Source organism: Pelmatolapia mariae, linkage group LG17, assembly GCF_036321145.2.
Source record: "Pelmatolapia mariae isolate MD_Pm_ZW linkage group LG17, Pm_UMD_F_2, whole genome shotgun sequence".
Classification (NCBI taxonomy): domain Eukaryota; kingdom Metazoa; phylum Chordata; class Actinopteri; order Cichliformes; family Cichlidae; genus Pelmatolapia; species Pelmatolapia mariae.
This window is the reverse complement of record NC_086242.1, coordinates 1,290,692-1,317,701: the sequence shown is the minus strand read 5'-3', so window position 1 is coordinate 1,317,701 and position 27,010 is coordinate 1,290,692. Positions and strand designations below refer to the sequence as shown.

The 27,010-nt window shown below is 44.8% G+C and overlaps 1 protein-coding gene across 1 annotated transcript in view; it reads left to right on the top strand.

The window, feature by feature from the left end:
• Positions 1-2,030: 2,030 nt before the first annotated feature.
• Positions 2,031-27,010, top strand: part of dennd1b (DENN/MADD domain containing 1B) — a 93,835-nt gene continuing 68,855 nt past the window's right edge. Inside the window, exons 1-3 of the mRNA XM_063500976.1 lie at positions 2,031-2,303; positions 2,810-2,874; positions 22,350-22,393. Coding sequence (XP_063357046.1) covers positions 2,287-2,303; positions 2,810-2,874; positions 22,350-22,393 — 126 coding nt within the window. The 5' untranslated portion in view covers positions 2,031-2,286. The remainder of the gene's footprint in view (positions 2,304-2,809; positions 2,875-22,349; positions 22,394-27,010) is intronic.

The following is a 27,010-nucleotide window of genomic DNA, read 5'->3' as shown; positions in this document are numbered from 1 at the left end:
GATCACTATAAACCATAAATCCATACGTCTGCTCCACAGCGTACTCAAAAGATGCAGTTTGTGTTTTTGCATTTCCGGAGGTGGACACATGAACCTGCGTGCAGGAAGGTATGATGAGAATTAGCAGACTGTCATAGGGGTTTGATAAAAATGGTAAAGAGAGCTGAAGGTGTGTTTGCTGATCTAGTTGTTGTAGGAAGTTACAAGCCTGCAGTGCAGATGGTACTGATAACATTAGTTTTTAAATTTTTAACTATTAATTATTCCTGACAGGGTTGCAGGATTAGACTGAACCCAACAGTAAGTGAGCTGTAGGGTTCAGAGTCTGTTTGGATCTGTAGGAGCCATTAGCACAGATTAAGATGTTATCATTGTCACGTTGCTTCTGTAGAGCCCAAACCCACATGCTGCCGTCTGTGCATCGTGTATGCATCCTGTCACACAGCAGACAACAAATGGCAGCTTCATTATAAGCTTAGAGAACCATGTGATTCCTGTGCTGGACTAAGATGCAGCATTTCCGGTGTTATGAACACAGCATGCTAAAGTTTATCAGTGCACGGTGTAATAATAATACAGTAACAATGCATCCAGTCACTGTATGCATGATGTGAAACAGGTTTATCATATGTAACAAACCCACAGAGAATCGTCTTCTCAGCTCTCCTGACTGTTTCAGCATTTTTCAGCCAATTGTTTTGGCTTTTGTGGTTTTGGGGTGAGTCGTTTTGGTTTAAGTCACTCTTGTCTGCAAATATAGTAAATATGCTGAATAGTCCCAGCTCAGCAATAAGCAGCACACATTTAGAGAACCAAAACACCTGCAGCTACTACTTCAGTTAGTAGCTTTAGATATGCACAAATAACTATTCAGTCAGGGGTTCCACAGGGATCAGTTCTTGGTCTATTAATCTTTAACCGTTACACGTTCCTGCTCAGTTCTGTCGTAAAGAATCATAATGTATTCCACCATGTTGTACTTGTTGGTTCCCTCTGATGATCTAACCCTTGTTCACAAACTAATAAACACTGATGACATTAACTGTTGGAGATCTAGAAAGTTTTCATGAACAGAAACAAGACAGAAATATTTGTTATATTTCCCCATCTCTGTCTCTTCTTATCTAAAATTGATTCAGAGAAACTGGCTCGTGCATTCACATCGAGCAGGTTTGACTATGTTAACGCTCAATTTAAGTCCTTAAACAAAAGTGGAAATATTAACATATTATCCGAGTACTGAACGCACTCTACTGGCTCCCAGTTCAACACAGAATTTGTGAACTAGAATTCCTAATTCACAAAGCTCTCAATAGTCTGGCCCCGCAGTACATCTCTGACTTGCTCACCGTTTATAACCCGATTAGTCATCTCAGGTCATCAGGTGCAGATTTTTAACTGTTCTCAGAGTCAGACCTCCGTGCCGAGGGTACTTTCAGGTACTGTGGTCCTGTTCTTCGAAGTAAGCTGCCCTCTGACCTGAGGTCAATTTAAAAACAGACTTTTTTATTCTCTCACTCTTACATTTATTAACCATGTGTGTGTGTTTAAGTTGGATTCTATTTCACTGTTTTCATTATCTTAAGGTACTGAAGACTTTTTAAAAATCTTTAAGCACATTTAGTTTGAAATAAAACAAAGACTATTTGTAGCTTATACTATAATCCGTGTTTTGTGTCTTTACAGGTTGGACAAAATCAGTTGTTTTTACATATTTCTACTTTTAGCCGCCCTCAGCGGCTCCTAGGACCGCACTTTGGGAGCCGCAGCTGAAGGCTACTGCTGCCATAGCTATGGAACTAATAACACAGTCTCGTGGGGAAAGCCGTTTAAAAAATAATAATAATAATAATGAAAAAATACCAAAACCGTGAATCACACGGCTCAGGCCTGCTATGTGCATCGCGCTTGTTACTCAGTGTAAGTGGAGGGAGCCGCGGGCGGGCAGACGCGCAGCAGCCGCTCACTGCAGCAGCCAAGGTGCTCGTCTGGCGCGCTGACGTCACCAAATCTTTGACAGCACTTCCTGGATGGTGTTTGTTGTGGGAAATAGCCGCGGCGGCGCTGAATCGTGGATTTAGGCCACATAAGCGGCAGGAAAGACGGCACCGACTGCCACGATATCGCACCTCCAGGCATGCGGACGCGGCACCTTCCGAGCAGTGTCCGATAAACGCGAAGCAGAGAAGGGCTGAGGCTGAAAGGACGAGGTGGAAATACTGTCGGACAGCCCTCAGAGCAAAGCCCCCCGACAGCACGGAGCTGTCGCGATGTTGTAACTAAACCATGGACAGCAGGATAAAGTAAGAGCTCTCCGAGTGTTTGCCCTCTCTGCTGTCGTTTCTATGCTAAAGGCTAACGCGTGCTTGAATAACGCTAAACGGGAGCTGCGTGCGTAAATGCGAAGGAATTTCTGGCGTAATTTGAGCCATCATCTCCAGCAGTGGCTTTAACAGCGAGGCCAGCTGGCTGCTCAGCATTTGGGTCAGTCTGTCGGCGTGTCTGCTAGCTGACCACCAATTAGCAGCTCCGCTAGCCGAGCAGGCGGACACCGGTCGCTCGGTGCCGTGAACGAGCCGTGTCCCGTGACCTGAGCTCGATAACGTTAGAGATCAAAGAGCCCGTCTTTCTTTCAATCCAAAGCTCTGATGGCACAAGTGGGTACAGGTCCGCGTGATGCATACCTGTGCACTGGAATGTGACCCAGCTGCTGTGCGTCCTAGTGCGCACTTGTCGCCCGAGCTTGTGGATGTAACACCTGCTTTTATTCCCCCTCACCTCTCAGTAAACACTGTTTCATTCTTTTCAGGGAGAATCCAGAAAGAACATTTGATCTGGTTGTACAGGTGGCGTGTCCAACATCTGAAAATGAGGGTAGGTGATCTTCCATTTATAACTTTCAGCCTGTGTGTGCACAACTTATTAGTAAAACTTTAATGTTGTGCTTGATTCATAGAGCTGTGATCAAATTATCAGTCTGTTAATTTCCTGTTTAACAACATAAATGAACTGCTTACTTATTTATTCCCTTTCTGCTGAGTTAATGAAAGCCTGACGTGGCATTTCGTGGACAGCTTCTAACCTTAAACCATTCAGTTTTAACAACTGTTAAATATGTCTGTACCAAAATGCCAGTGAATCTGTTGCTCATTTCTGTAAGAAAGAAGCATTTTTGGTTTCCAGCAACTGAGAGGACGAGTATGCCTTTTGATTTCCTAATTTAATAAACCCATGCAGGATGCACATTTGTACTGCTCCAGTGAAGCTCAGGTATACTGCATTTTATCTGAGTGCAGTTCCCCCCAGCTCTATCACGAAATACATAAATGGAAGTGAAAGTTTGCTTTTAGGGTCTTCCTCAATAGTCTTCTTTCACTTGCAGATTCCTTTTTTCTGACTCAGTAGCCTTTAAACTGTTCCAGTCCTGTCTGCTAATCTTTGGATCCCTGCGTCTCGTGCCGACCCTAAGGCCTCTTGCGAGAGTCAAATGTGCAGACTCTTGTGAAGTAACAGATAATGTGGGATGATGGAACAAGAAATTAGAGAAAGTGTGTGGGCTCATGCAAAGAGACGACCTTAGCAGCGTTGGAAAATGAGAATTCATGGTCATTTCACCGACATGTGACAAAGTCACTATGTGCTTTGTGATGTAGACGTTTTTTCCTCAGTTTGTAACACCAGTAATTGTAACGCAGTAAGGATGCCGTGTGTGATGGGGGTAGTTTGTAAATACACTGGAGTAACAGCAGGCACCACAGGACTTCACTCCTGCATGAGTCCAGACTTGAACAATGAGGGTGCTCATTATGGTTTTGGTTTTATGTGATTCAGAGTTTAGTCTGTCAAGATCCTAAGGACGAGAGGAGGTCATGACCCAGTTTGGCTGTAAAAGTGAAACTGGGAGTAGCTGTTAGCAGCTGTAATATCGTACTGTTAGCGTCGTACAGTCTTCATTTATTTGACAGATTTGCCTGAGCACGAGTTCACCAATGTAGGCATTTTTCTGGCAACCGTGACCCCACAAGGATTGTTTGGAGAAAGATCGTGTTTGGGTCAGCAGGCTGCATTAACCGTTCGGCTCTCTGCAGCGGTCAGACATTCCTGTAGTGGAGGCCGGGACTATCCTGGGAAATGACTGCAGCCGCTGAAGAACAACATCGTTTTCTACCTTTTTCTGAATATGGGAAATCGAGTAACCCATGCTTCACATCCATATCCAGTGTTGCTCATAAGTCGGCTATCACTTAAGCGTATTGTAGCTACATGTTAGGCCAGCTGTCTTCGTCTGCTGCTCGGTGCTGACTTGAAAGAGGTGCTATTGGATGGTTCACGTGTGCAGCCGCCGAGCTGACCGGAGCAGACTGAAAGTTGCCCTTGGATCAAATTCTCATATTGGATTTTAAAACCAAACTCATAAACCACTTGCACGCTCTGTAATAACCGACTTCCTCTCCATATGATCTGGGGTTGGACTCATATCCGGACCCCCTGCTCTCTGGAGTGGAGCCACAGAGCTGCATGTGCACGCCGCGGCTTCGATGAGACGTAGATACTGTGCTGAGGTTTGGTACGACATGAGAACAGCCCCCGTTGGAGAAGTCGCCGTGACGTTAACGTGTCCTGTCTGCCAGGCGGGACTCGTGTTTGCGGTTGTTTTATGTTTCTTTTTAAAAGAAGCAGTTTCAGACGACCGTATGAGGAATGAGTCACTTCTCCCCTGATTCTCACCAATTTCCCTTTCTTTGACTTGGCTTTCGGTGAAGCGAGCCTGAAACAAAACGCTTCGCAAAGGTTACAGCTGTCAGAACGGTCTATTGTTTTACTGGCGTGTCAATATTCTATATGTATTCATTCGAGAAGCCCCGACATATGAGATTCTCCTTCCTCTGGAGCTGAATGAGTTAATGCTGTGACTCACAACAAACGAGCTCTGGCCGCGCTGTGAAACCAACATACTCGCTCGCCACAAGCTAGAGCTGTTTTTCCTGCAACCAAATATTAGGTAGTTTGCCAAAGAGTGCCACTTCACATTCACACATAATCTTCCAACTGCCTCACATAGACACATAAACAAAAATGCAGTCATGATAGACTATAATTAAATTGTCATAGCAACATGATGTAGAACGTGCGAGCGTTTGCAGAAGTGGAGGAGGGTTTAAATTTCCTTGTGCTGTTCTCACATCTCCTCCACAGTTTAGGGAATACAAGTTTAATTTTAGATGGATTTTTTGGCTGGATTTCAGTTGTTGTGTGCACGCCCTCTTCCAGCAGTTTGGTTTCAACTCAAATGCTTTCAGGCGACTAAGGAGGAGTCCCCTTTGAGTGAGTAAAGAGCCTGTGTGAGTTTTGCTGATGCTGCATCACTGTTGTGCCACTTTTCACCACATCCTGGTCCTGCAGGTTTGAAACCAGATCCATGTGCGGCAGCAATGAAGCGTTTCCCCTGCAGTGTTAAAAGCAGCATCCTTTTGTTGCTTTCAGTCATGTTTCAAAGTGCAGGTAAAATTAGCTCAGACCTTTTGATAGTTGGTCAGTGTGTCGACCCTTAAACTTCCTGTGTTAACTGTGTTTCACACCTCCTGCAGTCAGCACTGTGCAAAAAGCCAACACCCACACGCTTAAAGAAAAGCTTAACCTGTCTTTAGTTGTCTCGTGATGACGTTCCTCAGTGTACGTTTGTGCAGAATAAACATTTATTAGTTGGCAGCTAATTATTTTTGCCCGACACATTTCTCAAAGGCTGACATTTGAGATCTGTGTGATGTCGTTAGTTACCAACACTGTAACAGCTTTGACGGCTCAAAGGCATCGACTTAGAAAACCTTTGTCTGAATCAGCAGTGCAAACCACATAAAGGGTTACTAAACCTTAATGAATTGTGTTAATGGGACAAACTTAAGTAACCAACCTGCAACTTTTCCATTAACCAGTTCACTGAAGCCGTGTGCTGCTTCTGTTTTATGTGGTCATTTGTGGGGTTTGGACTTTATTCATTGTAAGCATGAATTAGGATTAGGTCAGCTGGTCTTTAACTCTTACTCGCCAGCATCTGACTGAGTCCATCTAACAAAGTCTCGTCTGTGAGGTGTTTCCCTTCTGTGACTGCTAATAATGACTTTCACTTCCTTCCTGTTGTTATTCCTTTTAAGTTTTGAAAGATCAGTCTATTGCAGTTTCAACAACACGGGTCGGAGATCGTTACAGAAACAATAATAGCAGGTTTGATATTTCAGGGGGAAGTACTCAGAAATCATCTGTCATCTGTAAACACATTATTGTGGCGCAGGCTCTTCGTTTCTTGAACATTAATGTTGTGGACAGGCTTATTTAGGAACAACAGTGTTCTTACTAGTCCATTTATTGCTTTAGTGAAAGCCAGTAATTACGTTTGACTTGTGTGTAGCTGTCATGTTTAACACACTTTAGTCAGTCGATGGCGATCCGTCTGTTTGAAGCACACTGAGATTCAGACTCCTGTTTCCATAAAGTGGGTTTGATCAATACACCAGAATTAACATATTGGTAATCTATAGTTAATAGTACGGATGTCACGATACCAGAAGCTTGGTTCCAGTACCAGTAGAACATACTTACCCATTCAATACCAAAACAAAATGATCATCCCGTGTACTTAAATATAAGCTCCTAAAATAAAAGCACATTGTAAAACACTGACATGGTGGCAGATCATTTATTTAAAGTGTTGACTTTATATTATGTTGATGAGACGTGGATTGAAATGTTAGGATGGTTGCCATGTAGCCGACTAATGGCGCACTGTTATGCTGTGTTAGCATAAGCGTTAATGTTAGCCACTGCAAACATTTCAGCCAATGGAACAAAAGCTGGTTTCACAACCAGCTTTCTCAAAAATAAATATGGTGATCTGACATTAGAAGAATAATACTTTAGATGTTATTACTGTGAAATGAACAGACTCTGAATTCACTTAAATTCAATGCAATTTTATTTATATAGCACCAAATCACAACGCCAGTCTCCTCAAGGCGCTTTATATTGTAAGGTAATATGCAACTAACAGTAGTGTTAGTTGCATATTACCTTTTGCAAATTGATCATCACCCCTTGGACGTCCTCAGCTGTAGTTTATGTTGTGCCATTTGTAGTTTTTCCTGTTCTTGTGGCTCTCTGTCTGCGTATAAGGATGGACTACAACACTTGTAGTTTTACGCCACTCGCTCTGCCTCTGTGCTTAGGCTGTCTGTGGTACCAAAGAAAAACAAGTGTTGTTGCATTTTTAGAATTTTTGATATCGAATGATGTCCTGAGCATAAGTTCTGGTGACATCTTTACTTAATAGTCAACTTGCCTTGTTTGCTACCAGTATGTGCTAAGCTGGCTAAAGTTAGCAAAGGTTAACACCTCAAAGCGAGACCTCCCACACAGCTTAATCTCACAGATGGCCCCGCCCCTCTCTGAGCCTGGTTCTGCTGGAGGTTTCTTCCTGTTAAAAGGGAGTTTTTCCTTCCCACTGTCGCCAAAGTACTTGCTCATAGGGGGTCATATGATTGTTGTGTTTTTCTCTGTATGTATTATTGTAGGGTCTACCTTACAATATAAAGCACCTTGAGGCGACTGTTGTTGTGATTTGTTTCGGGAAAAATAAAACTGAATTGAATGAATCCAAACCTAACATTTTGGCTCAGAAAGGCCAAAAATACTGCACATACTGTTTGATCATGCCCGCTGTTGGGCTTGCAGGCTCCACACAAACAATGTTTCATTAGCTGTTAGGCGTAAAGCCTCCCATGCCTACCTGTGGTTGCCAATGTGGGATTAAAAAGTGGCCCTTCAAGGAAGGGGGTGTAGTGTAGGCCCATTTGTTATTTTTAATTGTTTGAATATTGTGTAGCCTTCTGCTAAATAAATAAAGAGCAACAGAGCAAGAAGACAGTTTGATAAACTGCAGTTTAAAAAAAGCTAATTAATCTCCCAATTTTGTGCTTAAAAATGGCAAATGTCCTTTCTGTGACATATACTTTGTTGTTTAGCAAGTCTCTGATGATTGATCGGGTATTAAGCTGGAAATATGATTCAGGAAGCTGCCTAAAATTGGCGTGCCTAAGCATCGTGAAAGATAATGCAAAGGCAACACGGGTCAATACATTTTGTCACTTTGTTGTTCAGCTGGCAGCAGACCAGTCTAAGATGTGCGCTGGGCTTATTTCTCTGTTGTGCTCACAGAGATCAGTTATAACTACAAGGATCTGTGATGTTCGGCCAGCGCAGCCATTTAGTCACCGTGAACGTCACAGGCTTTGTTGCTATTGATACCTGACCTTTCCTGTCGCCCTAAAATAAAGTCTGACTCACTGCAATTTACATCACGTCTGCGTGTAAATAAGAAGAATGGCACTAATTTGTAAGTGTGGCGCTTAAAGCATGTTATTTAGAATAATTAACTCTGCCAGTGTTTCCAGTGTGTCCTGTTGGACTGGCTCCCAGTTATTAATCCCAAGGGTGGGCTTGTTTTTCTTTTCCTTTTTTTGCCTGTTTTTTTGGCAAATGCTGATAACAACGTAACAGCAGTAGTGAGTTGGGGTAGTCCACTGCCCTACAAGTGAAATTATATTAAAAAATCAAAGATGCTTCAACTGTCAGTCTCCTTAACAAATGCATCAGTAAATCTAAAGAGCCTCAGCATTCCCCAACAGAAGTGCTGTTTAGCAAAAGAAGACAGAAAGCTGACAATGATGGCAGTGTTTGCAGGACTTGGCTCAACGCTTGGATGTGTGGATAGATGACAGATACTGGTCCTGGTCCACGGAGGCCTGGCCTCCCTGTTCAGCCTCAGCTCAGTTCCGCTTAGCTCTGTTGGCTCGCTGCTCTGTGGATGCTCAGGCTGTGAGCAGGCGTCGCCTAAGAGCGTGACTGGCATGCTAGCTACTAGCGGCCCTGGCTACATAAAGCCATATTGATGTGCTTCCAAGATGCTGCCAAAGCTAGCAGATGACGCTAATGCTGCCAAGGCAGTAGGTGGGGACAGATGCTACCTGTCCTCGCCCGCTCCCTCCAGCCAGATTGTTCCCACTAACAAAGCAATAAACTTAATAGATCAGCATATCAGTTTTACAGCAACATTCATGCTGCAATTAAGGGAACGATTTACTGTTTAAAAACGAAACACCGAGGAAAGACTGAACGATGACAGCAATGATGCACGGAGGTCTTTTATTTTGAAACGCGGCTCCCGTTTACTCTCTGTTCGATAAACTACAACCTATTTTCTGTCTGCACTGTTTCCACAGTTCAAAAACTGCGGCCTCCAAATTGTCAGTGAATTTATGAATGAATATTCGCGACTGTTTCCCAAAAACCTGCCGATAGACTGACGTCTTCAGCACTCTGTGAAGCATGAGATCCTCTGCCCTTGGAGGATGGATGAAAGCACTTTTTGTGATCTTGTTTCCATGCCGTGTTTGTGCCTGTCAGTTGTATACCTTTGAGCAAGTGTCTCCTTTTGTCTGAGATAAGTGACAGGTTTCAGTGTTCGCATAGCTTCCTGCCAGTGTTAAAATATGCTGCAGGAGGACTGCGAATGCGCTGATTTTCGGGGACTCTGGGAGGGTTTTTAAGAAATGTAAGGTGTAGCGTGCAGCCTGATGGCTTTACTTTGTCCAATTATGAAAAGTTAGTTTTATTCTACGTACTGGGAACTTTTTTGCTGAGATGCGAAGGTCTCACGGCGTCCCCTGTTAGTCATCGGTCCGCCTCTCTCTCCGCTGTAGCGCCCTCGAGCAGCACAATAATGTTCATTTCTTTCCTTTGCCTTTCACTCCTTCCCATTTCCACCCTTCAGTATTCACAGAGCCAAACTCCCGTGTCGTCGAACTTTTAGAAAAGGTTGAACACTGACATTCGACAAAATGTCAGAATTGCTCCTTGACCCAGGCTTTGCGAGTTCTGAAGTTTGATTGGATACCAGCTGTGTGTCGAGTTTGCAGCGGGCTCACACTCAGACGGGAGGCCATTCGAGTACTAACAGATGCCATGGCAGCAAGGAGGGTGTTGATTGATCATTAGAGAGCCCACACTCCTCCACTCGCACTCCTGAGAGGACCCTAGGGTCTCACACTTTGTTTATCTCTCAGCCTTTCTCCCTTTCTCTCTCGTCTCACCCTCATGACTTTGGTAAATTGGCTCTTTTTACACAGAATATTCAAACTCTTTGTTATCTTTTATCCGTTTCCTGCTGGCAGCGGCACCGGCTCGGGTGTTAACGCGGGTTGTCCGCTAATCACAGGGTTAGTCGTTCGATCCCTGGCCCCTCCACGTATGCTCGGGCGTGACACTAAACCCCAGTTTGCATGGCGTGAGTCCCTCGACTTCCCTGCTGTTCTGACTTTATCGAGCCTATTCAGGTTGAAGTTGGTGCTGGTTGTGATGCACCCTGTTCTTTATTATATTAGCAGCAGTAACAGGTTACTTGAGTGTTTTAACCATTTTACAGCATCATCATTAAGTTGGATGAAATAGAGGCGTATATAGTAAAATATACTAAGAATAAGCAGTTTGGATATGAAAGGATGGCTTCGTGGTTTTTATCCCAGGTCTCCACGACAACACTGATACACAGTGAGCTGTAACGTGTCAGTAAAACTCGTTTGTATTTAGATTTCTGGTTATAGATGACAACAGAGGCTGCACTGTTTTGGTCAGCGCTCCGCTGCTTTGCTCTGGAGTCATTTGTCGCTCAGCCACGATGTAATGCCCTGCTTCCAGCTCTTTTCGAATTTTTCCCATAATTGCTCCCCAGGTCACAACACCAATGGACTGCCAAACCAGAAGTATCTGTGTTTGGTGGGGTAAGTGGTTTTGGCTGTGATCGTGACCTATGAATATTACACTCCAGTTTTTATGGGAGGAAAACTGAACATTATCTGCAAAAAGAAAAAAATAACCCCTTTGGCGTGCTTCTGTTAATCCGATGTTGCTGGTCCGGCAGCAGGACAGTGAGGTCTCCTCGTGTGGAGACCAAACTGTGGTTATTCTCTGCTCATTCACACTGGTGCATTTTTCAAGCCCACGTGTTTTAAAGGTGTTGTTCTCAGCTTTTCAGTGAGATCACACCGTTGCTTTTGCGGTCATTAAAAAGTTTCAGTCCTTCTTTCTGTCTCTGGTCGTCTCCTGTTTTCACCGGGACAGACGGTGATGCCGTTTCACTGGGCTACACGTGTGGCACCGATCCATGCATCATCTTAACTGCTGTTTCTTTAAAATAGAGTATTTTTGGCTAAAGTGTGAAGAACTGGGGCAAACTGAGACGGGGTGTGGCAGGCAGGTATGCAGGAAGAATTATGCTGATGGCGGTGGTTTATAAACGGAGAGGTGGGAATCTTTGGGGGGGGTTACTCGCTGAGCTCTCCGACTGACTGACACAGCACTCGAACTCCGAGGGCAAATAGTTCTTTTTTTGTGTGTGTGAGACTGCGTGATAGCAGGTACGTGTTTTAAATGTATAGCGTGTGCCCCGCGCACGTACGGCCGTGCATGCGTATGCACGTCGGTACGGATGTGCGAGGCTGTGCATGAGATGAGACGCAGCGGCTGTGGGAGCTGCAGGAGGCTCATCTGAATTCACTCACGCTGCCAGACTGGGAGAACATGGAAAGACTTCTAGGCACCGACACTCACCGGCTATTTTTAGACTTTCTCCCTTTCCACAGGAGGGGAGAAGAAAAGTGGGAGAAAGCAGGGATGGATCAATAATTTAAAATGAGTTTGATGAAAGCAGAAGAGTTTCATGACATTAGCTCCACTTGCAGCTTAAGATGTGTTGGTGGCTTGTTTCCTGCTGCTAAACTCAGCTGATGGGCAGGAGTGTGTATGTGCAGAGCAGCAGATGGTACAAACATGCACAACCAACCACACACACACACACAAAACCAATTATTCAGACTCAAAGAATAATGATTGGCTGGTTCGTATGCGTGTAATACCAGCGTGGCCTACTTTAGCCCACCGATTAACAGGATTAGCACAGACCCTGTTTTAATGTTGCTTTGAGTTTGAATCTGACCTGGTCTGGCAAATTAGACTTCATTAAGGAAAAAAAGTTGTGCTGGGAAATACGTGGACTTTTACGCCTGTCATGTGGAGCACCGCGGTGACAGGGTTTTAAAAGGATTAGGGGTTGAGTCACGTTTCATGACTGCATGAATTGGCCCACTTCCTGTATCGTGTGCAGCAGGAATGAGGCGAGTAATATGGTTACCAACCGTGTTAAACGGTACACCACTTTGTGTGAGGTGTACATGTGAATGTTTTTGATTTAAAAACCAAAAAAGCAGACTGCTCTCTGCTCCTCAGAGGTCGGTCCTGTTTGTGAGAGATTTCCAGCTTTTGGTTAAAAAAAAAAAAAAAAAAGACAGGAAAACTGGGGAAACGACCACAATGTTGCAAAAGGTGAAATCTCACTGGGCTGATGCCACATAGAGCCACGTAAAGTGATGTAAAAGACAGAAATGTTTCCCCCGGCAATTAAGGAAATCAGCCTACTTACTGACGTGATGTGAGCACTGGTATCCTGACATCCAGGCTGTTGTCCTTTAGACCTTAATTTAGTGTCTAATGCCAAATAAAACTGTCTGTGCTGTCATCTCAGCTTCTATTCTCACTATTTACATGCCAGCAGCTTTGCCCTCAGGCTACGTCTCTCCACCCAAGGCTGCTCCGATGGTGCCTAACACCCCACAATTACTCTGAAGACGATGGCGTTTACATCCGTGGAGTCGCCCCTGCTGGCCTTTAATTTGGGCTCTGGCCTATTTTTTTCAGGACAGAAAATATAGGTCAGTGTGGATGTCTGAGACCATTTATCATTGCAAATCATCATTTAGCCACTGGGCCTTTGTTTTCATATCGACACACGTGCACACACAGTGGTTTTACTTTAATATGAAGCCTATTGATAAATTGGGCTTTGGTGCGAGATGCGAGTTTGTTCTGGAGGAGTAAGGTTTGCTGACTCATTGTTCTGTTTGCTTAGAGAAAATATTTGAAGAATGATTAAGTGAGTAATGATGATTTTTTTCTTAAATAACAGGATACTTACACGGTGATGTGTGATTGAAAAATTTTTATTGCAGCAAAGGTAATGCAAGCTGTTATTCACCTTTATTTTTAGAGATGGCGTTCTGCAGGACGTGGTGTATTCTTATAACCCTTATAAGTTGTTGTTCTGCAAAACTTGGCGTGCACTTTTCTGCAGAAGCCAATTACATTTCTGAGAAGTGTGTGTGTGTGTGTGTGTGTGTGTGTTTTTCTGCCAGTACTTTGTCCATCAGTCCTGCAGAGCACCGAGATCCCCGTGAATGTGTTGGAGATTAGGAGCTATTGTATGCTTTTAACAGCTATATTGTCATCCCTGTGGAAAGACTGACTGACTGCCTGACTGAGAGCTGTCTGTCTGCCAGCCTTTACATGTGAACTTCAAATCACAGCTCGGCAGCACCGAGCATGTAGCCGCCAAAGGCAAGGCTTTACACTGTCATCAGTACCACGCGGCTGCCTCTGGGTGCTGTGCCATATGACATTAACAGAGATCGATCCCCTCCGCATCTCAAGGAGCTGCTGTTCTGCACAGCGTTCCCTCTGATGCTGTTACCGCCACCTCAGAGAAAAGAAAAGGAACTCTCTCCCAAGTATCCGACTGTCTGACAATGACCCCGATCAGCAGCTTTTCCTAAACCGTATACGTTATCTGTCACATGACCCAGCGAATTCTGCTTTGCAACAAAGTGTCTTTTACAAACGAGTCCACAAGAATAGTTTTCCAGCAGTTTCAAGAAGATTTGTGGAATAAAAGAGGAAAAAGTTCCACCCTCGCTGTTTCTCTTGTTTTTATGCATATTAGCCTAATAATAGAGTTGTTCGTTTACATTGCTTTTATAGATGCTGTTGACTGAGGCAGATGGTTGGACCATATGGAAGGAAATCCGTGACTATGTGCAGATATGTTGGGTTTTTCCAACCAATCAGCCGGCAGCCAGGCGGCGAGATCCTCACCTTAAACTTGTGCTGCTGTAATCAAAACTCTGTCGTCTGCTTCAGTATCACAGAGAAAAATCTAGGTCATAACTTGGATTCCAGGTTACATCTCAGATTTTAGGGATTTTTATTGCCATCATCGGTTTCATTGTTGTGCACGTCGAGCAGGAAGTTTAGAGAGGAGTCTGTCTTGGGAGACGCCAGTTTGTTTTTTTTCTTCTTAGCTTAGGAGGCTAACACCCGCCTCCTCCCGACAAACACGCCGCGCCTGGTGTTGCGCTGAAGATGCAGTCATGCGGAGCCAGCGTTTGACATAATGTTGGACCAGTATGGAATCTGACTGGGAATATCAGCGCTGATACGTGGTGATACACACAGGCTGTCACAAAGGTTGCATCCATATGCTGTGCCACTCATTCGTGAAGCTGTGAAATTGGGTTGCATCCCAACTAGCCTGGAGACAGTATCGCTTTCACTTCTCTCTCTCGCTCTTTCTCTCTCTCAGCACATCCCACTGAAGCATTTTTCTCTCATAGCTGGAAAGACAGAACAACTAATGTGGCATTAATAGGGTCACATCATCTCCATGCAGCTCTTTCTTTCTTCTCCTTCCAGCTGAGACTGTTGTTTATCTTCTTCAGATGTAGCTGTAGAGATGGCTTCGAAATCCCCGAGGCCAACATCTCTCGCATGTGAAGCCTGCCAGTTGGGTTTTTTGGCTGGTAAAGCAGGCTCTACCTTAGAGGGTTTTTTCTTCTTTTTTCCTTTTGTTTATTCAGATTTGAAGCATTGGAATTAAATATCATCAAGACCTATTTATGGAGCCAATCTAGATCAACGGTGCCACGCAGCGGAACGATTATATGGTGTTTTGTATTGCGGCGTCAGGTTTTAATTTAATCGTAATCCGGGCAGCCGAGACTTTGCTTGTACCAACACGGTGTGACCAATCGGTGTTAGAACACCTAAGAACCATATCATAGTTTAAGAAGTTTCTCTTTCCGAACCTCTGCTCGCTAAATCGGCATGAAATGTAAGCCTCGATGGGCAAAAAGGGAAAAACAGTTTAAAGCGCCTGCGAGTGTTTTTCTTTCTGCTGGCCTTTGAAAGATGCCAGTTAATCTGCTTACGCCTTTAATTGCGAGCGGAGGGGTTGGGCCTCCTCCCGGCCAGAAAAAGACTACTGATCCAGAAGTAAAACGATGACCACCGCAGTTATTCCTTTCTTTAGGTTGCACACCCCCTTCCCATCCCCGGTTTTCTTTAGCCACCCTTCGTCTCCTCCTACCTTACCCTCCCTCAGAGGGAAGAAAGCTCCCCGTTCTGACAATAGACATTTTTTGCCATATGTTGGCTTGACATCTTCATCAGGTTCACAGCAGGTTACCTTAGTTAACTTTCACTCCACTGCCTGATGGGATTTTCTCCCCGTTTCTCCAATCGGCCCAGGCTCAAAGTCTAGACGGCCTCGGAGGCAGGGTCCCTCTAGCCCCGTGTCCACAATGGCCATATTGTGGACGCTGGGTAGCGGCGGCTTCCTCCAGTTACAGCGAACGGGCCGGCGCTAAAACAATGCTTTTGTCCAGGGGCGTACGAGGGGGGCCTAATCCACTGCACACTGTGAAATAAATCTCTCAGAGATGAGAGTGAGTGAGAGAAACTGAAATGAATGAAATCATTGCCAAGGAGGTTAGAGTGCAGCAGTTTAACCCCTGGCCAAGAAAGGGAGGCAAAGGGAGTGGGAGAAAGGAGGAACAAGGAGAGGCAGGCGCTACATCCCTTCATCTCTGGAGCTCGGATGGAGGAGAGGGGCTGCCGGTGGCTTTCGCAGATTCTCTTCTCACCAGAGGAGCTGCTGTTCACCATATGGGATTTGGCCTCTCTTAACAAACAGGCCCCCTATTCACTCGCAACACACAGTCGTTCGTGGACTAAGGTGAAAAAAGAGCATTTCTTATGCCTTTAGAACAGTGGATGGCCACGAGGGCTGCGAGTCTGTGTTTGATTCACATAGTATAGAGAATTATAAAATAGGGGCTTTCATCTAAATGTGTATTCACACTGGATTTAGGGGTTTTTGCTGAAAACCGTTTTAAAGCCAGCATTCAGGTTGCTGTTGTTGAGGCGATCCTATAGAACAACGCGCACACGCCTCTGCAGCGCAGTCGTGAACCGCGATCATCATCAGGGTTCTTCGAATAGTTTGAAAAGACTCGTTTTTATTTAGCATCGTGCAAGTTGGATTTTCCTTTTTTTAGTTTGGTGACAAAATGACTGGAAGTCGAGCGAGTTGCCATGCTGCACTGGGCAGTGAGAGGTTTCTGACACGCTGCTGTAACGAGCCAACTTTTTCTTCCAACCAGCAGCATTAGGAATGACATCCTCTGCCAACAGCTTCTTTTTAGCCTACTTGAAAATCCCAAGAAGCAACAGATTTATGCCAAGTTGAACATGCCAGCATTTTTCATTTTTTTGCTTACTTGAATGTGCCAGAAGTATCGGATAGAAATTTATACAAAGACTTAAAGATATCGGAGGGAAGGTAGAGTTACTACGTCGTGTTTATTGGTTTGTCTCATACGTTCTTCCATCGGTGAGACCACCAGTGACCAAAACCAGTCAGTCGAAATGTGCTGATCTCATATCTTTACCAAAACTGAAAAAACTTGGGTCTAGATTCAGATTTTTACACTCAAATCAAATCGGCGGTGAAACGGGAAGAAACGAGTTTATGTATCGGACCCGTCGCCCCTTCCTGAGGTTGTCCAAACTAATAACTCATTTGCTGGACGGCTGCAGAAATGTGTTTTGTCTTTCTTGGCATTTTGTTAGTGTCTGATATACACCAGGTAAAATACGTGTTGAACACTTCACCATTTTTCCAAGTAAATCTGTTTCTAAAGGCGCTGTTGACATAAAATTCTCATCAGATGTCAGTAACAAACCCTCCAATCCAGACATGCAAATGTCTAAATGTCATAGATGTCCATAAATTGAGGTTTTTGCAATGATGAGAAATTACAAAGAGAAAACGGTGTTGAACATACTTTAATCCTCCTCCTAAGCTCCGAGACGCCTCCTGTGTGCAGGTGTGGTTTTGGCCCAGCCTTCCACATAAAGGTTTCAATGAACTTTGACCTTTAGTTCTTACATAGGTTTGAATTGGGTCATCTAGTAGCTTTATTTGCTTTCTCTGAATCCAGTTGAGATTCCTTGGCCGTGTGTTTGGGATTGTCGTCGTGCTGAAACGTCACCCTTTTATCAAGAATGTCTCGGTACATTTTTTTCTATTCATCCTTCCATCAGTTATGTGAAGCGTGTCAGTGCCGTGTGCTAAAAAACAGCCCCACGTCCTGATGTTCCCACCTCCAACCGTGTTGGTGTTTTGACCTCCAAACATGGTGTGTGTTACGGCACCCGGAGAGTTCAGTTTTTGTCTCAGGTGACGACGTTCTCCCAGTATTTCACAGGCTTGGCTAAATGTCGTAAGCAAACATGTCTCAACGTGCTTTGTCTCCTGCAGTGGAGTCTTGTGTGGTGAGTGTGCACACAGGCCTTGGTGGTTGAGTCCTCTTGGACAACTCTTTACGGTGAAATGATGCTCTTCGTACTTTCAGATTACGGCCCCAACACCGCTCACTGGGAAAATCCTTCTGTAACCAGTGCCATCAGTATGTTTAGCAACGCTAAGGATGAGAGAGCTCACTGGTTTTACCCATCATGACGCATTTTATCTGCCATCAGCTGTAAATGAACCCGCTGATATTAATTTGCACCAAGTGGCAGGACTTCTAATTACTGATAGGTTTCACATGGTGTCGTGACTGTCCTGCCTTTATGCATCTCCCTTTCTTCATGTGTTCAATACTTCTCCCCGTGTCGTTTCTCATTATTACACATAATTTATGGACATCTGTGGTTTGATTTCTGTGCATGTGTGGATTGGATAGGTCGTTCTCTGGTGAGAATTTCATGTCAACAGCACCTTTGGAGAGTAGATTTACCTGGAAAACTGGTGAGGTGTTCAGTACTTGTTTTACCCGCTGTATCTTGCAAAATCCAAGGATGAAACCCGACAACTCGTCATGTTGACCATATTTATGTTGCATTCAGAAGCTGTAAAAACTGTATAAACATTATGGAATCTGCATAGAAATAAATCCTCACAGACGTAATCAGATTCTTGTTCTTTTTTTAACAATCGAAACTATTTGTCAGTTACAATCCACCAAATTTCATGGTGAACCTCCCAAAAAGGACGCGAGGGCACCAAACTTGATACGTCGACTGCCTTTGCGAGCTTTCGACGGGTCCGGTTTAGATTTCGTGCCCTGCAGAAATTCTCGGCCTCCTCGTTGCTGCTTGTGGGTCTGTTTTTGTTTAACCACATCGTTCTGCTGGAGAACTAGCAGCAATATGGCAACTGTGAAATCCTGCCATTAGCAGCAAAGTTGGTGGGTAAGGACTAAACTTCATCAGCTGTTGGGTGAGGGATCGAGGCGACTGCCAGTGGGGTGAAAAGCTTCGCTCACTGGCTTATGTCGAGGTGGGAAATTTCAATATGGTTACCAGAGCCTGGCGTGTTCACTAGTGACCAACCGTCAGCTGCAAAGCGAAGGGTGACGAGCAAATTGCTTCATCTGCGGACAGCCTTTAGGCAACGCACCCACCTCTTCCCTCCCCTCGTCTTTCCACTCTCCTCCCACCGCTCTGCACGCCGCCCCCAGCACCCTTTCCCCATTAATCCATTTTTCCACTGACTTTCAAAGGCAGATGTCTCAGAAATTGCCAAAACACTGATTTTTGATCAACCAGCACCGCCCTTATCTCACCAGTATCTGTGTCACGGCTCAGGGGCTGCCTGCTTGTTGCCCCCATTGTGACTGTTGGAGTTCAGCCATGCTCAAAGCCCTCAGGGATCAATGGACAAGCTAGTGTACTGTAAATATTCACTCCTGAGCTCGCTGTCTATCTGTAAACACGCATCTACTCGCACAGTACACATTTGCACACAGGGCACGCACACGCTTTGCAAACAGACCAGTGGTCAGTCCTTACTCATCGCCACGTTTGCCCACATCAATTTTCTCAGGTGCGAATGGAGGAATCTAACCCTCGATAGGTGATTTCAATTCAATTCTCACCCACTGAATCTGTTTACACCCCACCGGGGTGAAATATGCTATAGGTTGTTTTCACCTTGTCACTCTAGCTAAAATGGCCTGTTTTAATCTGGCCTGCAACAGCTCTGTATAGAATCTGTCAGCTGTAGTTTGATTGACATGGGAGAGGTGTATGTCTATCAGATCAGTCTGTTATGCAAGTGGGCCCAAAGACCTGTGCATGACGGATGTCTAAGCAAACAGCAGGAAGCAGTAGCTTGGTTTTACGGACGTTTCAGAGGTATCCTCGACCACGGCGCTGAAGTTTTTCCAGTTACAAATGCACGAGTGTCCCATTATTTGGGATACGGGAGACTGGGGTCGTCTACCAGTCGGAAGTTCTTACCCCTTCACGCGCCCACGTGCTAAAGTATGCTGGGGCAAGATACTCAGAGATCCATCCATCAGGGTGTGAGTGTGTCTATATGGATATTAGACAAAAACGCTGTGTGTGTGTGATGAATAAGACTTGTAGTAGAAACTGATTTGACTGGTCAAATTGACTAGAAAGGTGCCCTATAAGCACCTTTACCATTAATTATGCTATGTGCGCATGCATATACACACACACACTTGCTGTATCTCCAGCTTACTGCTAGCCTTGTCTGCTGGACACAGGAAGTGGTTTATGTCCTTGTTAGCACCAGAAAACATGTAAGTGTAACGTCCACATCATACTGGAGCGACCCCCAGAGTCTAAACCCACAGAGGAGAGAGTGCACGTACAAATCACGTCATAAACAATACGAAAGGTTGTTTGAACTAGTAACATTTTGCACGTCGTTCTCAGAGGAAAATGAATTGGAGCAGTCTTTGCAGAGTTCAGGTGTCTTTGGTGTTTTTCAGAATGAGACGTATCATGGAGCTCTCACTGTGTGTGCACGTGTGCAGAAGGGGAGGGAGGATAAACCAGTGCAGGATCTGTCATAGTGACATTTGTGTCCCCTGGAGGAGCAGCGGGGGTCCTCTTCACCTCTGTAACCTTCAACTTTCAGCCTTAACCCCCTTCGGGCCCCCTCTTGCGTCCACCACACGCCCTGGACGTTCTGAAGGGGAGGGGTATGTGATTGCAAGACGGTGAGAAAAATAAAGAAGGGGGTGCAGAACTGGGGAGGGTGGGATGAGGGGGGAGAAATGAGGTGAGTGTGAAAGGAGCAGCAATAGAGCTGAAATCGTTGGGATGGAGAGAGAAAATGAATAGAAGCGAAAGAATAAACACCTGGAGTAAAGACAAGAAGGACATATGAATGATAAAGGAGGGTGTTTGGTAATGTTCAGAAGTTCTCCCTGCTGCACGAGAAAAGTCTTCTTTGCGCGCTCTGGCTTTATTCATCTCTCTCTCTGCTCTAGGCATGACTCCAAACTCAAAATGAACATGTCAGGTAGGCACGCAGGGACTTTTCCTGGATCGAAAGGGCCGATTTAAAGGTTATTGGGACCGTATGGTTTTCATACACAGGTTGGAATATCTCCTCATCAATACTTGAGGTGGTGGACAGAACAAGCCGTCTGGTTCCTCTGTCCTGCATCGTTCACCAGCAGCAGTTCCCATCCTCTCACCCAGTAAATAAGCATAAAATAGGCCGAACTGTCGGGGGCGATGGGGGGTCGTAGAGCTTGGAGCTCTGTTGTGTTTTTTTTCTGTCAGTCTTTTCAGGATGGGGCCCATGAAATGATCCAACAGGATTATGTAAGCCATCGTTGATTGTGCTGCGTCCTGTCATCCGTGGGTCCTTTGTGTCCCCCTGTCTCTCGTGGACAGCCCGGTGCGTTAGCCACAAAGCTACTCATGGTGTTGCATATCATCTTCATTCGAGCAGCGGTCTTCTCTTCTCTGCGTTATTTTTAGGCTCGAGGTGCATCGAGTAAATTCAGCTTTCCGTTAGAGGGCTTAGTCGTCCTCGCGTTTCAGACCGGGTGAACTCTCGGAGAGGTTTGCTGCTTTCACATGAACTTTTTCATCGTTCTGCTTTGTTTACATAGAGGTGGGGGTGTGTTTATGAGCCCGTGGGCCTTTTTCTACGGCCGTGACAGTGAACTTGGCATGTGTGAGCTTGTCTGTGCAAACCCTCGCTGTTCTTGCCAGGGTCACGGGGTGACCTTGGAGCTGTGGAAGCCATGTTTACCACAGACCCCTGTGTTCTGGCTGTGGCTGGATGATCGCTTCATTTCAAACACAAAGCATTAAGCCTGAGAGAAACTAGTGTGTGTAGTTCGGACGCTCGTGGATCACACTGAGGCAACCGTCGGCTGAGGCGCCGATTACGCCGTTATTTATCACGTGTGCCAAACACGCCCTTATTCACTATCCAAATATTCTGGAAATTGTTTCTGTACTCTGTCTTTGCTAAATACATACGACTGCTGGATGATCGCAGTACTGTTGGCTGGTCTGTCGTGTCTTTTATTAACTTACCAGTTTGTATCTGGTGTAGCCAGGATAGGATGTGTTGAGGCTATCCTCCTAAAACACAAAATTCTCTCACCAGACGTTGAATTTTGTCTGATCAGCAGCCAAAAGTGCACCACAGAGTGTTTTATAGAAGCGCTCTCTACGCCGAACACGGCTTATTTCCTGTATTTGCACTCACTGGCTGATAAAACGGGTATCGCACATATTTCATTTCCTTTATTCAAAACCAGTTAATCGCCTTGGCTAATCTGTCAGCATCAGTGTTGTTTTAAGTTGTTTACTACAAATGGATATCACAGTGTGCTCGGTTTCATGTAGTGCTGCTGTAGAATAATAATACTAATAATAATAATAATAAACCTTTTAGTGTAAGATTTACATCTCCTCAGCAAAACAGCCAGGCTTGAATCAATGTAGCAATAATTAAGCAAATAAACTAGGGGACGTGCTACTGCGGCTTAAACGTGCATGATTTGGTGTGTAATATAAACTCATATCTACAATGAGAGTATAGATTTGCATATTTACAGCACATGCAGCCGAGACACTCTGTGTCTTGTCTTTCACTGTGCGCTGCTCACTCTGTGCATGCGTGTGTGTGTGTGTGTGTGCGCGAGTATGCATGTGTGCGTGCGTGCACAGACTCGCAGCAGCCACCCTTGCCCCCACCCCTCTCATTAATATGTATGTGTTCTGAGGCAGCTAGCAAAGACGGTGTGTTTCTCACCCGCTGATTAATGCTGTCTGTCAATTACCTCTAGATCCAACCGTGCTGTGGAGCTTCCCCCAGGACCACACAGACCAGGTTGGAACACATTCTGCTTTTTCATTCCTCTCTCTGTCTCTCCCCCCAAATCTTCCCCTGGTTCAATGTTACAGACAACCTCTACCACCTCCTCTTCTCGCATCTCCCTTCCTTCCTTTTCCTAATGCCCTCACTCACCCTGCCATCCTGTGGTAACCTTCCCCAAAACCTACCACCACCACCACCACCACCTCCGCCGCTTCCTTCTCTCTCTCCTCCTACTCTCTGTCTCACTGTACGTCTGTTGTTGGTAATGAAAAGCAGTGAGCAGGTCTTCAATAACTGACGAATCAGTAATTATCATGCAACCGTGACAGGAATGCACACCTCTGTTTTCCTCTCTCTCTGTCTCATTGTCCTCCTGTTTGCCTTTTGTTTCCATTTATTGTGTTCATTCGACATTGGAAATAAAAATAAAACATCTGTTTTGTGCTCTTTGGCTCAGCGTTCTGATAAAAATCACTCGGAGGGTTGGTGTCTGTTACCGGTTTGTCTGACTTAAATTCCAAATCATACTCCGACTTTATTTATTTTTCTTTACTTACCAAAGCAGAGAATGTGGGAAAACCATTTGTGCGATAAAGTTAAGCAGTCAGGTGATCACAGGTTCGAACGGGCTGCAAACTTTAACCGTTTGAAGTCGGAGTCTGCCCAAACGTCCAACCACTGAATCCTGGGTTTCCTCTAAGGATGCACCAGTCCTATATGGCATTATTAACCACAGGTTCACATTAAATATACGTTGTTTTTGGTTAAAATCCAGTGCCGTGGTCTCTCCTGGGACACGTTCGGCTTTTAGTGTCAAAACAGTCCCCGAGCCTCCTACATTAAAAAAAAAAAAAAAATTCAAATAAGGACCAATGAGGGAGTGAATGTGACCTGAAAACCTTCCTAATGCTAGTCACAGCTCTTCTCAGCTGTCTCACGGGGAAACTGTGAACTCTGGATTAAATATCGTTTCATTTAAAAGGCTCTTTACCCTCAGAAAAATACAGCAGCCCAGCGGGGTGTCGTGTTTTCTCTCTTTTCGATTCGCCTTTACAGTTTAAACCCAACTTGATCAAAACAGTAACGCAGCCTTTAACAACGTGCGTGTGCCCATCATCGGTGAGCGGAGGCTGCACTGACAGGCTGAGAGTGATAGAAGACAGGACGGGCTGTATATTGTGTTCGGTGCTAAAAGCAACCACGGAGCAGATCCTGGAGCCGGATCGCTGGACGGATGACTTTGGGCAGCCTGTCGGCTGAGAGGAGGGAATAAACAGACGTGTAGCTGATAGACTCCAATATGTGGCGAAGGTTACGATAGACTTCAACACAGCAGCATAGCTAGTGAGTTTAAACAGCTCTCCTGCCTCTCTGATCCACTTTGAGGAATAAACTGAGTTGTAGAAAGATGCTTCAGGCTATGTCTGCCTGCCCCACAAGAACCAGAGCGTGCTATCAGAGTAAGAGGTAAAGGCAGTGAGGGAATGGGAGAGCGAGCAAGAAGTTACACACTTGCAGAGGGAAGAACAGGAAATGGAAGCGAAGGGGGGGAAACTGAAATGAAGACGTAAACATAGGGCCAACACAGTTTTTGTGTTGACGTGGGCCTCGTGCATCCTCTCCAGCGTGGCTGTCCTTTTTAGCCCCCCGCAACCTCGCTTTTCTTTCATTCTGTTGTCGACTAGATCGTTTGTGTGGATAAGATGGCCCTTAAGATGGCCAGTTAGCCTGCTGTGTACAGAGGGATTGGCCCTTTCCCCTGTATACATAAAGGCTGTATTCACGGGCCTCATTACCAGGATTAAGGCTCCTTTCCTCCTTTGTGGCTCCGAAGGCTGGAGTCCTCTGTAGCCACAGTCTCGCTCTCTTTCTGTGGCCCGAGCTGGCCGGCATATGGCGGCAGCAGCCAGCGATCTCTGCAGAGGGCCTCGCAGCTCAGAGCGAGGCCTCCTTTTGTTTAGGCCGTTATTGTTGCTCAGCGTAATGACATTTGTAGGCCGTAGGATCAGGGTGGAGGGGTTAGTCTACCCCAGGGGAGAAGGGGTAGAGAGAGGAAGACAGACAGAGGGAGAGAGAGTGGGATGGAAGGAGGGGGAGAGGCAAAGACATGCAGACAGACAGGAGTGTGGATTATGGAAATATGAATTGATTTTTTTTCTCCTGTTCAGTGGTAGAATAGAAAGCTCAAAGGAGAACAGACTGCAGGCTGGCTGGCATGCCGGGGTGGTGCTAGGGAAATGTGAAGTGAGAGGTGCTCGCTCCTTCTCTCCCCCCCAACACGATTTCTCTATCAACCCCTGAGACTTGTGCCCTGGTCATCCACAGATGCCATTTGGACAGAGAGAAGCAGAGATGGAAGAGAGAGAGAGGAATGGAGGGAGGGGAGAGAGAGAGAGGGAGGGAGGGAGGGGAGAGAGAGGGAGGGGAGAGAGAGGAAGGGAGGGAGGGGAGAGAGAGGAAGGGGAGAGAGAGGTGGCTAAAGCATATATTTGAATCATAAGAAGGACTTTTTTTTCTTCTTTTTTGCAAATGAAGCAGACAGATGGAAATCTGTCCGTTTCCTCTCAGATCTCATCCCAAAGTAGTGGAAAAAACACAGCACACACACACACACACACACACACACACGGTTCTGCCACTTAATTCTAGCTAACCACAGTGTGGCGTATAGAAGACCCACTTCTGTGTAAAGAACAGAGGATAATATGATAAACACTCAGCAAGTTGCACAAACAGAGGACCAGCTTGCAGAAACTGTCAGCAGCTCCATATTTCAAAATGTGAAGTTAGTCACTCGGACACACCCTTTTGCAAATTGCTCTACTTTCGAGTGTAAAACTCAGTTTTCCAGCTTGGCTCCAACGCTGCAGTTTTATTTCCTTGTTTTTACTTTCACTCTGTTTAATTAGTTAACCAGTTTAACAAATAGTCACGTAGTCGAGCCCTTTAAGCTTTGCATAAAATGAAACACATGAATCATCTCGGCGAACGAAAAGTTTAAGACTTAAATTTATGTAAGCCTGGAAAAACGATAAGACAAGGATCCCAGAGCAGAGAAGAGTCGATGCATCTCCACCAGTCCACTTACCTGGAGAGCTATTGGTTGGAAAAATCAGATTTATTTTTAGTAACTTCGAAGCAGAAATCCAAATTGACCCAGTATCCCACCAGTGGGAGTGTTTCTGTTATCCATACCATTTGATATCAAGAGAATCATTTTCCTTTTTTCACTAATAATAGATATTTGCATGTATGCTTAAAGGTTTGTGTTGGGCTGTTTCGTATCAGCTGAAGATGATTGTGGCAACTGAAACTAGTTGTTGTTATTCTCAGGAAATCTACGGCTGAGTCGATTTCCTGAGTGGTCTTATCTTATGGGTTTTTTTTCAGTCTTGTTGTGACTGTCACATCATCTCCTTCCTTTTCAGTCATTCAGTTTGTCCTCCAGCTCTGACATGGGCACACACAGATCTGTCCATCCTCTCCGTACGCTTCCCTCTGGTTCATCAGCCTTCACGTTTCCACAATCCTTCTCTTATATTTCCCCTCATGAGCCACTGTTGCATGAAATTGCAAATTATACACACGCAGTATCTTTTTTTTCCATCCACTCTGGTTTCAGCATAATATCAAGAGAGAAATAAAGGAAATATTGAATTATGAATAGTTTTTACTGCAAGGCCTTCTTTTAACTATTAAGGTTGATGTTAACTCTCCGTGGCTATTCCACACATTTTACTGTAATAAGGAAGCTTTGATCTTCCTGCTACAAACTGCATCGAGTTGACTGTAAAACATGCTGTTTTTCATTTATGCCAAGGCTGCGGTTCAAATTCGATCTTAAGGAAATATCTGTGCTTTGATACATCGCTATGTAGAAATCAGTTTTTTATTAAATGCATTCTGGGACTTATTCTGTGGAGAAATTATAGTAATGTACTTTTCCTCTTCACTGTGTGCGTCTTTTTTTTTCTGCCATGCAGTTTTAAGGAAAAATGCGCTTTGTTTCCTCGATACAGACCTGCTGTGTCTGTGTGTGGATTCACAGCTCAGGTTTGCAAAATTACATCCGAACGAAGGATGGATGTCCAAGGTGGAGACGTTTGGTCATGATACACCTCTACGTTTGACATAAACCCAACACGGCATATTAAGGTTTATTATTATATTAAGAATTTTCCAACCAACAATCGTCAGTCCAATAACCTATGGAAGCCCGTTTCCACCACAAAAAAAAAAAAAGTATCCATAACTCGAAATTTCGACTCATTAACTCGAAATTTCGAGAAAATAACTCGGAATTTCAAGTTATGGATTTGTTTTTTATTTTTTAGTGGCGGAAACAGGCTCCCATAAATAACCGACGTTAGGCGATATACTCGCACAGGCTTTTTGATGGGCGGAGCAACGTAACTATGCACGGGCTGATTTGCGCATTTAGAATTTCTAAGTTTTGTTTGGAGGGAATATTTTACCTTCGCTTCTTGTTTGTTTCAGTATTAATGTAGCTACTTTTTGGATTTTTTTTTTAACGTTTGCTGGAATAGACAACTTTTTTTGTTTAATTTTGTATTTGTTGTTTCCCTCCTCTCCATTGTGTTTTTTTAATTTAAATAAAATGTTTTGGGT